The sequence below is a fragment of the Haemaphysalis longicornis genome, unplaced genomic scaffold (genome assembly GCF_048455015.1).
Source record: "Haemaphysalis longicornis isolate Haplotype H1 unplaced genomic scaffold, Haemaphysalis longicornis Haplotype H1 scaffold_10, whole genome shotgun sequence".
NCBI classification, from domain to species: Eukaryota; Metazoa; Arthropoda; class Arachnida; order Ixodida; family Ixodidae; genus Haemaphysalis; species Haemaphysalis longicornis.
In genome coordinates, this window is record NW_027526204.1 from 116861444 (window position 1) to 116874537 (window position 13094).

General features: G+C 45.0%; 1 protein-coding gene across 1 annotated transcript in view; it reads right to left on the bottom strand.

Moving 5' to 3' along the window:
- The window catches only part of LOC144157921 (uncharacterized), a 43426-nt gene that overhangs the window by 15132 nt on the left and 15200 nt on the right, over nucleotides 1-13094 (bottom strand). Inside the window, exon 2 of the mRNA XM_077688636.1 lies at nucleotides 6199-6633. Coding sequence (XP_077544762.1) covers nucleotides 6199-6633 — 435 coding nt within the window. The remainder of the gene's footprint in view (nucleotides 1-6198; nucleotides 6634-13094) is intronic.

The window sequence follows — 13094 nt, forward strand, 5'->3', positions numbered from 1 at the left end:
AAGCGCCATCGTTTCGACAGACTTCAGATCCCCGTACGTCGCTCGAGAGAAAAAGAAACCACCCCTAGAGAGAAGAGGGCAGTCCTTCCAAGAAGACAGCGCTCTAATCAAGTTGAGCATTGACCCAAGCAGATGGCGCGGGATGGGAGTTTCCTTAGCGTATAGTGGAATTCGTGCTCCCTTTGTATCCCTGCATCTTATCTACAATGGCGCAAGGGTACCTTCTCTTGTTTCTCTTTCGCTTTTGAGTAGGATGCGACGTTATAGCATTATACGCTAGCCGCGGATGCAGTGATTAGCTGGTATATCTTCAAGCTATACAATATACAACCCTAGCTGAACACCGTTAGCTCTTGTACGATTGCTTTGCACCGGAGCGTAAGAACGGTAAGTCAGTGGATTTACATGAAAGTATTCGCTCAGTAGATGCGTGTTAGTGGGCAGCATTGCAGGGGCATCTGTGTCTACTTGACATTCGTTCCTAGATGGGAATTCTGTTGGTCTGGTGCAACACATTGACTTATATTTAATGGCGGATGCCAGTTTTAAGTCAATGCTATGGCAGTATGAGCTACCAAGAAGGACATTACTTTATTTTTTATCATTTTCGCCCTACGTGGAGTTAAAAAGAAACAAAAATAGGAATCCAGAGGAAGGAAATAAAATTAAGAAACCACGATGTAGACAGAAGATTTCCGGACGTTACAAGACTGGCTGCGGCAAGATATCAATTGTCATGCCAAACTCAGACAAAGATATTTGGAGAAAAAATGCGGTAAATATGGGACTTCTGAAAATCTATTAGCAGTACCGAACACTTACTGAGAAAGGTTCCATGCTTGCTTTCAACGGTTTTGTTCACAAAATATCAGCAAATGCCCAATTTGTCTGCAAAGATCCTTTTCCCACATGAAATGCTATACTGTGACAGAGAATGCTGTACTGCAAAAAAAAATATTATAGTTTGCAATTTTTTTCCAAATTTAGGATAAGGCTGCCAATTGCATACATGGACCAATAAAACTTTCAAAATGTTCTGCAAAATCATGCTTAATGTTATGGTGGTGCAGGGGAGGGAGTGAGTCAGTGGTAAGTGAGTTTGTGAGTGGAAATTTCTGGCGTTCAACCAACTTTGTGGAGCTCGGTGTTTCCGCCTAGAGCATGAAGTTAACGCGCACAGAGTTGCTGCGCAAGATAAAACACAAACACTGCTGGGCGCAATTAGTGCAGTGTACTAGAACAGAAGCGTGTGTTATTCGGTGCCGATTACGGGGGTCCCTTTTGCGATGAAAATTTATGCTGATGAACTCCTGTTGCGAGCAGCGCCCCTGGCGGCGGCTGCTCACCAGTGTGTTTCGGAAGTTTTGTTTGATACATGAATGGGTATTTATTGCCCTAAATAGTCTTATTTTTTTATTTCATGTCACTAAGTTTTATAAAACCCGTCAAATAACTGTTTGGTTTGATTTAGAAACTTATATAGGCGGCGCTGGCTGCAACAGGAGTTCTTTGAGGTACGCCTGTGCTACATACAATTTTTTCATCGCAAAAGAGAGTTGTGCCCTCCTTGGTTTTTCCCCACTGCACGACATACCTCATCTTCTAGTACACTGTACAGTTGGCGCAGTAGGCAGTGACTGCGCAGTAAACGTGGGGGCCCACAGCGCCTCATTGTATCATTTTCTGGTGACCCGCACCCTTACTCTTTCCCGTCTAACCTCCTCCCCACATCCCTCCCCTTGGAACTAAAGAGTTATTGAATGATTCACTCCGTGGAACCGTGCGAGGATCTGGCATGACCTTGGCTGAGTTTGAAAGTTAGATTGGAGCTTCGAGGATCAAGCTTTTCTTTTGTGTTGGTAGCTGGAGTAATGCGTCTTTCGTACTATAAATACGCGACCGCCCACTGCAGATTGAAAGCTGGTGCCACACCTAGTTTTTCAAAGGCGCCGGAAAAACCATTTACAAGATCCGTGAAGCATGCGAATGCCGCTTTCATCTTCCTGTAATTAGATTTTGTTCCCAATCTAGCAATTAGGCCACCCTTTATAAGCATTGTTCATAAATCAGTTAAAATATATCAAATTGTTTGGAGATTTTAATTTTATGCTGGGTTTATTTCCCTCCGTACGTCGGGAAAATATTACACTGGCTGTTATAACACCGCTAAATAGGGTAAAAATGCTCAATGAGTAACTTACTCTAAAATGACTAATTACACTCAACTTTGGAACCTCGCTCGCCGGCCTCTTGGCATGCCCTTACTGAGTGCAAATTATATTTCTTTGAAGTATTTACTTATCTCTGGACTCGTCAAAACGTACCTATAGTCGTTTACATAACTAAAAAAATTCTTTCACTTTTAAGGCTTCTAATTATTTCCTGCAATAAAGGACTTCTCTATATATAATGCACGATGTATTGAATTTTCAGCGCAAATTTTGACTGTGTTGCATTTAGTTCTTTCAGAAAGGCGTCAGAAAATTGCGGGGCTTCATACATATTATCTCTAAAGGACAATAGTGCGGAATAAGTATTTTTTAAAGAGCTACCCAACCCCCATTTTAGAACTTTTGCCAAAGCATCAATTCTCGCTTGCCCTCTATTGTCTTCGAATTTAAAATAGGTGCAGCAGATAGTTCTCCCACTGTACTAACAAATATTGGCGTAATTTTTGTAAACACTTGCTATGTCTGTACTAAAGCCCGTATAACAGACCTGCGCTTAAGCCAACGCACTTCCTTCAACGCACCCACGTAATTCTACTTCCCAAACATGACTCAAAATCTCCCAGATGCCTTTCAGATGTGAACTCTGTTCCGCACTTTGTCTTGTCCGCGCAGCCGGGAGACGTTCACACGGTCCTCATGGTGTCTAACTGGGGCGAAAATTCCAATGGAGTAATGTTGAAGAACCGAATTAAGCCCTAACACAGGAACTGTCCATAACACTAAGAATGACATGTTACTCTCTTCTCCCAATTAAAAATCTTAAGCTCTTAAACATTAAGTTCTGGGGAAGCAATCAAAAATGCATTTACTTCATTGAACTACACAAATCTGTATTTTTTAAGAAAATAAAAAAAAAACATTCTGCGGTGTTTAAACTTTGTACACGCTTCATCAATAATTTCTCACACGTTCCCCGGCAATCTCGAAGCTCAGCCATGTATGGTTTTTTCCTCATCTTTTTCAATAACACCACTAAAAAGGCAAACACGCGCACCTATAATGTTTTCCTGAACAGGCTAATTTTCCTAAAATTGCAATTTTTTTTATGGCCCACCAAACTTGACTTGCGCAGTATTCCAACAAAATTTAAACTCGGTGCATCATTTTCCCAGCGCACCCAAAATCATGTGATCAGTGTTTTAGAGAGCTTGCAGTCAACTGAAAAGCTCCGGTGTGAACAACCTGATTTACACCAGCAAATCGTGTAGAATATACCTCCAGAACACCGCGAAAGTGCATCAAACCGGCATTGTGCATTTTGGGTTGCACTGATACTTCTTCACGCAGCTTCTTCCATTTTCGAAGAACAAGTTACCACCGGCCAGTGTAGTTAGGGCCAGGCGTAGCTACCGTACTGCGGGCGTAAAACGCTCCCTCGTACGGCAAATGGAAGCGGGCGCGATGTCGTAACAGGTCTAAAGTAATACAGCATTACGTGATGTCCGTGTCGCAGAGCTTGTGGTGCCTAAATTTTGTATAGGTTGCTGGAAGGCTACGGTTGCAGTATCACCACAAAAGCGCTAAAAGCTTACGGCGGAACAGATTACAGAAAAGCCGATTACACAAGCACATATCAGGAAACACGGTGAATAAAATACAACTGCAGCGAAACATGCCAGCATTATGTACTAACCCGTCTCACAATTGTAGCTTGGGGCTGAAATGCACATTTATATTCCTAAGCGTGCATAAACGCAGACCATTTTGCATTACCGCTTTAAAACTACTCGCAAAGCCGACCTTAGAAACACCCTTACTTCCGACAGAAGGGATGGCGCGACAGCTCGGAGGGAGCAAATGCGCGTTGAAAACGCGCGAGCTCAAACCGTGAAAAGTCTGGATGCCAGATCGTTCAGTGCAAACATTGCATTCCTACGCACGTGGCTGGCTATCAATTCGGAGCGAACAGAGCAAGGGAGCTAGATGGTTGGCCCTTTTGTACCGCAAACAAATACGCCTCACCGACCCCCACTTCCCCATAGCACCCTCTCATGGAAGGCACCCATTTCGGTGGCAAGTATATTCCCTCTCAAAATGCGCACCTACCCACCCCGTCTGCATGTGTCGGAAGCGGTGCGCGCGTGCCTAGCGACGCGTTAAAATCCGCCAGGTTTGCGGGACAGGGATCACGTCTTGCAGCGCTAGGTCGGCAATCGAAGTGGTCCGGCAACCGATGTTTGACTTCGAAGTTGAAGTCAACTCCCGAACCCCGTGTTCGTCTCGGAAAGGAAGCAAGGATTTTTATTTTGTTAAAGTTTGCATATTCCCTTCAAGAAAATTTCACGTGGTTTGCATGTCGGCAAATTTGTATTCTTTATTGCGCGTTCAGTTCAGGCGGTGTGCACGTGTTGACACTGGAGTGAACAAACGGGCAGTCGGGACAAAAGTAGCAATCGCTGCTGCTGTGACGTGCACGCTGTCATAGAGCTTTTGATACGGCACAGATTTGGCGGAGCTGTTTGCTTCAGAGAACATTTTTTTAGAATCAGTGGTACCACACCTAGGGCCGTGTTTTTTTTTTGTTATTTTTTTCACCGTAGACTTCACATAGCCGGGTTCGGAGGAGACGGCAGGTTCCTACAAACGTATCTATCCACAGGGTGATGCAAATTTCCAAAAGGTCCTACAAGTTTCCTAAAAGTTCGCGATGAAACCTGAGACTTAAAAACGAAGCAACAAAAACTGAAAGATTTATTCTTTTGATGCCGTGGGCATACTCTCTGTAGTCATAGGCTTTGAGCAGACCTGGCGTCCGATAAGGTTGGTGCATACCTTGCGGCAGAAAAACAATTTCCGGTAATCCTTATTAGGGATAGGCAAATGCAGTGGCCGTGAATATTATCGTTACCTCTAAAGTAAAAATTTAAGGGGGGGGCCGGGGGCAGGTGTAGGGCTTGGGGGCGTGCGCCAGCGACTGGCGAATGCACAATTTTCGCAGCGTACCGCAAGATCTAAAAACATCTTTACATCAAAATCCATTTTTGTATTCCCACACCACTTATATGTAAGATACGTGAGACAGATGGCACGTCGTATAGAATATCAGCTAATTCCAGACGCAGTCATGCAGCGAACTTCTTTGTGTGTGCGGTCTCGATGTCTCGATTTGGCAGTGACGACTACACTAACTTGCTACAATCTTCCTCACGGCTGTTGTTAGTGTGGCGAGCTAGGCCCGTGTCACGGTGCGTAAAGATGTTGTTCTGCAGGCCTGCATAAAGTTTATGCAATCCAATACGATCCATACATCGACAAAGTAAGCATGTCTTCTTCTTTTCCTCGAAAGAACAGTTGTGAGCATTTCCTTATTAACAAACGTCATATGCTGGAAAGGCAATTTTTTCAGAACTATTGCAATGTGGCCGAGCTGGAATTACAATTTGTAGTAGAATAAGGGTGACCGAAACGAACCAGAGCATTGACACACCTTGCCTGCCTAGTGAAAACAACTCCTGTTTACTAAAGCTTACCTGCTAGAGCAGCGACCATCCATGTATTCATGAAGCAACGTCCGCTTAATGCAGAAAAATCCTCCGTCATTGACCCTTATGGCAAGAGGGGAAATTCTGCTCCTCACAGGTCACCTCATCTGCTTCCACCAACAATGTATGTTTAAAGTGAAAAACTACCACATGACTCGTCCTTTGCTGCGTGAACGCGAAGACTCAGCTGGTGCACATCTGCCACCGGCACCTCGTCTGTTCTTCGCTTATCGTGCACTATATTTATTGCATATTTAAACCTTACTTTCTTGACGTCAGTAACAATTCGGCCTGTTACCTGGGTGCTGTGAAAACTGTAGACGTACACCTTTTAAGGCGCTTTCGCATTGTTTATACAACCATATAGAAATACAACCTTCATGCACCCTTCAAAAAGAAATCCCCATATGTCTATAATTGAAATTAGTAAAAGAGCAATCACGACACTGATATTTTTTTATGTTCATATTGATCGTGCGGCTTACCAGCCACGAAGAGTTCAGCATGAGCCTCTGTGAGAACCACAGCAGAGGAAGTGGCGTTGTCAAGGTAGGTGACGTTGCAGAAGTAATTTCCGGTGTCTTCCCGCTGCAGTTTGTTGAGACGCAGGGCCGGTGGGTCGCTGAGCAGTGAAAAGAACGCCCTCCCTGTCCAAGATTTTTGCTTCCAGTGGTCGCCATCCACGAGACTGAATTCGCCAATGGCGGTGGATGACGGTGTAGGAGCGACCAGGCCGTACACCTTCCTCGAATGGCTGTTCCCGTAGTGATGTAGGCCCCCATGACGCATCGTGGCTGAAGTGGGAACGTGGTACCAGACCGCTGACACCGGAACCCTCGACACCATGTCGATGGGGCACGGGAGCGAGGTCTGCTCGCCTTCTTCCACGGTCAACCGAAGGGGCGCAGAAATTTTCTCGTCTGCAAGATGAGAAAAACGCAATTGTTCTTCCAACAATACCTGGGAACAGTTGGACTGCGGATCCGTACAAACCGGCAATTTCTGCGTAGATTTTTGCTGCCATTACTCTATCCCTGAGGGTATGGTGCGGAGTTGTAGACGGCTTTTTATGTTTGCCTCTATCAAGTGTTTGAGAAACCTGGCCGCCTAGATGCACACCCGCTAGTGACATCTACTGTTTCGCTTGGAATCCTCTTTCTATTACCTTGAGCAACTACTGAACGGGCTTCGCTTTTCGGCCTCAGTGGCCTAGGGGTACAGTCATGGGGGTTTACTCTAGCGGCCCTATTTCAAGCCCCTGTGGCTATTTGTTTTTTGTAGGACTGACAATTTCTTTGCTGCAAATGGTTCTCTTTGGTCAATTCTATGCATTTCTTTAAGAAATAACCAAATTTTGGTATCTTTTAGGTCACTTTAGCCTACCAACTCGTTAATTAGTTGCTCATTTTCTCCAGTAGGATGCAAAAGTTAGGCGAATATGGTATGCGTGTAGGTGATAAGACTGCCATATACGTGCATCGAATCTCTTTTAAGAAACAGTCTGGTAGACCACGATCCTCTTCGAATGACTACGAAGGCCAAAATTTGTGCTCGTACCTTATAGAGTGGGTTCTATAATAGTTGCGAATGCGTACTGATATGTATTGTTTTCTGGGGAGCTGGGGTTATGCGAAAAGGCGCACTTTTCACCAAGTTACAATTGGTGTTTCATTCGTTGAAGGCACAGTGAACCGTATTAAGTGCACCGTAGAGAATCCAAGTAGATTTCGTTTACACGTTGTAATAAAGCAAGTATATACGATTGTACAAAAAAGTACATCAATTCTACCGGATTTCTGTCATTATGAATTGCTTCAAATCCTATCATTGGTGTTTCGCTTTCTCCTCTCTTCTTCTCAACTTTGGGATTGTATTGTTGGTTTAGTGTTTTCGCCCATCAAATACTAACGGAAACATTTTCTCAACCTCCCAATAAAGCTGGAAAAATCTGTAACTCGACCTGCTTGCCTTGAGTTTTTAGTTTTAACCTTCACGGAACAATACTTTTCCCGTGTTTACGCAGTAGAGTTTCACCCGGAAAGTTCTTCATGTTTTATGGGTAAACTCCCAGAACCCATTAAAACTGGGAATTCGGCCGTCGTGGTCCCTTTCTCCCCCTTTTTTTAACCGCCGTGCACGAGCAAGACGGGAATTCGTCCTCCGCGCATGAAGCTCGGACAATGTTCCCCGGGAGTTTAAAATGAACAGGGATTCCCACTTTCTCTGCGGCACCGAGGAGAGCAAAAGAGGAAATGCATGCCTGTACAACCTGCACGCAAGCGCCGAAAGTTTAACGAGAGACAGCGTCCCCGAAAACTAAGGTTAACAAAATGCTCCCTAGGGTTTCTGCTGCACTAAATCAAAAACTACAAGTTCACTCTAACACAAATAAAAGCGAAATCGTTTTTTAACCGTGCCCGTAGCAAGGGGACCAAATCCGAAATATTTATGTGCAGAGCAGACAAACTGCGCTCACAGCGAATGCTGTGGCAGAAAAATGACTCAACGCCACACGGCTGCTATTACCTCCCTTTCCTTTTATTTCAGCTTGCTGTCAAAATAGAACAAATAATTAAATATATTCACCAGGTCATGGAATTGCTGAGCGAGCCCGTAAGCAATCAAGCAGGCATTTGAAGGGCGATGCGTGGAGCCATTATTCATTCATGGACGCCCCCGCACGAAGGTATATTCCGTATTATAGTGCGGAGTGATTTTATTCTTATGGGCGAAGCCCATTAGGGGCTGGGGCTGTTGGCGTCTCCTGCCGTCGTCGTCGTCGTTGTAATTGTTGTTCGTCTCGTGTAGTGACGATACTAAAACACCTGGAAACTTTACGCCTCACGCTAGAACGGAACGCGTGCGTAACAAACGCCGGGACACTCGTGTACACCTCACGCTGGAACGCTACGCGCTTCAACGACAAGAGACTTTTACAGTAAAGCTGTATACCTGTACCACCAATGGTTTCATCTCCGTTGGCAAAAATGTCAAGGTGCCAAGAATACACTTATACACTGCATGCTTCGCCCCCAACCAGGTTTCACGTTAGTGAAGATAGCCCGGGGTTTTTTACTCGCTGTTGATCTCGTTTACCCATAATTTCTTCAACTTCTGTATTTTTATCGAAGCATTCGCCCGCACGTTTTGAATCTTGCCGCAAGTCAGTAGGATCCTGAGGCCGTTGTTTTTATACTGCCAGATAAACTTCCAGGTTAAAGGGCAGTGGCTTGTTCCTTTGACGTTTATGTTAGAGTTGAAGCAAATTATACCATCCGTGCAAAAACTTATCTGCGAGGCATGTGATGGCGAACGCCGCACGTTCTAACGCTGCGCATTCATTACGTATCGGAATTGCAACCGCCATCCAGAGTAACAAAAGAGTAGCTAAACAAAGGAGTATCGTAAGAGTATCGTTACAACGTAAGAGCTAAAACCGGCCGCCTGTGCCTGGAGGCAGCATGCACTACTTCACATTCGCACCCACTTCGAAGCGGGCAAAGAACGCATGCGCAATCCGTGCTTAAGCAAAATGCCTTCGGAACGCTCAAGGTACCTGGAGAACTTACACTCTCCATCACATACGCACGCACGCTATGAAGACATCCATGAAACCTATTCCTAACACACGCCTTACATTCCCGACAGCGTCCATGATTGCGTTGTAAAGAGTCTATAAAACCCGATCTTGAAACATCCGTCGTGTCGGAGGGGATAAGGGCTCGCAAGTGAAGAGCCCCCAGACGGGAAGAGCTCCCTAGGCGGCGCCGTGCAAGCGACGATGTGCAACAACGGGGTACGTTGAGAGCCAATGGACCCTACGAAATGTGGCCTCCTCTTGTGACGTCGTAAGTCCTCATTCAAGCTGCTCATTCAAACTAGCTTGCGCTTTGTGCGACTTTTTCGGCCTACACGAGGTTGAGCGTAGGTTTTTCGGCGCTGTTTTAGTCGCTTTTTGCAGCCGATTTTAACTTGCAGAAACAGTTGCGTTGCCACAAGTACTTCCGATATAAAAAGGGAATGTAAACTCGGTGTGTATGCAATCAGAGCGCTTTGGAAGCTACTATCACTTGTGGTATTGTGCATATATGCCAGCATGATTTTGCGAAAAAGAAAATCCTGATCCCATCTGAGGTAAAGCACACCTACACAACCAAGAAAAGTGGCCTTCTTTTGACTAAAAATTGATATTGTATAGCTTTTTTAAGAAAACGAAGTAAAACTAGTGCGGATAGACTAAACAGCTTCTTCGAAAAGGTGCAATATAACGAAATAAATCGCACACACACAGCATGTCGCACACTCCCAGCACGAGTGGTGCCAAACTCTTCGGGTATTTTACGTTTCTGAGGTGAGGTCAAATTTAGTAGATGCTCAACTGTGCAAGAAAAGTGCGTCTGTGTGTGCGTGTGTGTGCGTGTGCATGCGTGATATAGAAAGAGATGGAGAGAAAGAGTATAGTAATCGTCAGCCACTGTTTTCGTCTAGTGCTTTCTTACTTTTGTCTTCTTTTTGCAAGTTTTGACGAATTGGGAATGGTTGTTAAATACCTTAATCGTTTTTGGGGAGGTGTGTATTGGTTAGCATAAAATGGCTTGTAACAGTGCACAAAGCTAGAGATTTGAGCTTTTATATGGTCTTTTTTCTTCATTTATCAGTTATCAATTTCAAATTCCTGCGCTCAACATGACCCGTCCTATGAAGAAAAAAAAACATGCGCTCTTTTTCTACGCCTCTGTGATTTATTTATCGTTCAATCCTGACATGAACAACACGCTTCCAACTCAATTAATTTTTATTAGTCTGCTAGATTCATAGAGTAAGTGGCACACAGCAAACCTCAAAACCTATGTGCATCTAGCTAGTGCTCGCATTTCCACAAGCAGGTTCTCTTCATCAGGACCGCAAAGCTATCCCCGTCACGATTTAAGCTCAACCTCTCAAAAAAGAGATAAAGATGGCAAAGAGTTCGCAGGAAGTTACGGTTGTGAAAAGAAGGAGGTTTTCGGTTACTTCTTCGTAGTAAGACCGAATGCCAATCTTCAGCATCATGTCCAGCAAACGCTTGTCCCTGTTTTCCTTTCTTGTCCCCGTTTTTGTGCTCGAAGTGCCAATCCTCGCTGTCTATAATGTGAATATTTGCGAACAAAAGATTAGCGAGATACGGGAAGAAGAAATGGTAGAGAATAGTCAGCGACCGTCCATTCAGCAGTTAAAATGGGTGATCCGCGAACTCTTTGAAGGAGGCAAGCATTTTTGGGGGGTCTAATTGTCAGGCGTCACCAGGGAGAAAAAAAGGTGCAGATGACATCTACGTTTAGGTCTTAAGGCTTATGACGTGCTAGCGCTACTGCGGTGTGGAGGGAGCATTTTGGAAGAAAGTTGCTGCATTTATCATTTATATTTTCCCAGGGCTGAAGTTTAGTGACGAGAGCTAGTCTAGCCGCAATGGTTTTAATCACTGCGGCACAGGAAACTCGCCGGACATCTACGCTTGCGTGGCTTATATATGGGCCTGGAAAGCCGTGGGTGTGGGGTTCTGGTCAGCTCGAGAGAGAAAGGAGCAGTGTCAATGTTTAAAAGTGGTTATCGTGGTGGCCTGACAAAGTAAGGGGTTTTTATAAAACAGAGGGAGGAAGGGATGGAGGGTGGGAGAGAGGGGGAATGGAGGGAAATATTTTTGTTGAGTAAACTTTATTGACAGTTTGGGAAAAGGGGACAAAGAAATGGTAGACCCTCGGCGTTGAACGAGAATTACACGTCACCAGAACCAGCTAACGATGGTTTTCAGATGACGAGTTGGTCAGGACAGTCTGTCATGTGTCCATATAAGTTGGATATGTAATGTTTCAGTTGTTAATCTCCAAACATAGCATTGGATATGTTCAGGTTTCGCGGAAGAGAGCGGGTGTTTGCACGTACATAAGTGTTAATGTCACCAATTTCCTACCAAAGATCATTGCACATCTAGATTTGTGGATCTATGGGCCGTTCTGTATGCTGATCAGAATTTGCTATTCTTCAGCAGCGAGATCCCCGTGTGGCACGGAGAAGGATTCTGTTCCAAGGCGCAGGATGAGGAGAGGTTTTCGATAGTTTTCGGAGAGGCGAGAGTGATATACGTGTCCGCCGCACGGCAGCGCTGGCATCGAGGCACCCGACTTGGAGCACGGTATGCGACTTTAAGTGGGTCTAGGTCAGCTACGTCGCTCCCTTGCAGACTTCTGCTCGTGTGTTAATGTATTGTTACCTTTTATCCATGTGGATTGGAGAGTTTTTCTCAAGCATTTAGGTACTTAACCAAGAGACTAATGACCGATTGAGCACGTTTAATTATGTTTAAGCACCTATTCGATGGGGAAATTACAAAGAGGATTCAATTCTCGTGTGTGGGAACGCAATGAAATTTCAGTGATTGGCAGGGTACTCCAGTACGACAATTGTTGCCTTCGTACTTTTGAATGTCCCGCCGTTGGCGTAGGCTGTTGTTTTCATGGTTTTGGAACTTTTCTGGAAAGAAATTGATCCTGGCTTGTCGCCTGTCCTAGCATAGGTTTGGATCTGTGTTTTTCAGAAGAGGGAGGGCCCTTATGGAAAGTCGCTGGATATCCATCATGGCGTCCAGCCTTTCTTTTTTTGGAGGTGTGCCTATATTTTATAGGATGACCGGCATTCATCGCTTTCCCATACAGAGCTTGCGGTGGTGACACGACCGCGTGCGAAACTTTTTCAGTTATTTTAAAATTCGTGCAATTAGACGACATATACTCGGTTTGGTTTCTTATTGTGGCATATTTTAGTTCGTTTCTGGTTACAATGCAGGCTTTACTTGGCTTTTCTGAACCTGGCGTTCTTCTTCTGCCACCTTTCTAATCGAAACAACGCAATGTTGGCGCCGGAATTGTTTTAGGTCGTCGGAGAGGCACTTTGGTGGTGGCGCAACTTGAGGGCACGGCTGGCGACCGTGTCTGCTCGGCATGCAACTACACACGGCGTGTAAGGCAAGCTTCAGTGTGTAGGCTCCGCGCCTGTTCAAATAGCGCATCTTTTCGTTAGCGTCGGACGTAGTATCATTGTCCTCCTTTCCACAATCTAATCGCTGCGGATCGCCATTCCTGATTCCGCTTAGCCCACGAATATGGCTGCCACAGTTGTAGTTTCCCGTTAGCAAAGGTGACGCACTTCCGCGGACGCTTGATGAGCACGGCTGATAGCGGTCTGCTAACAGCCACGCCAAAATAAAAAATAAGCTTAATAACGCAACTGCGTTAAAAAATTGTCGTGGTTCAATCGGAGCCGGAAGGAAAGCCTTTGGAAGAGAGGCGCAATATTTGTCATTGTGGGCGACTCTTTTCTGTCTGAAGGCAGCATAACTCACACG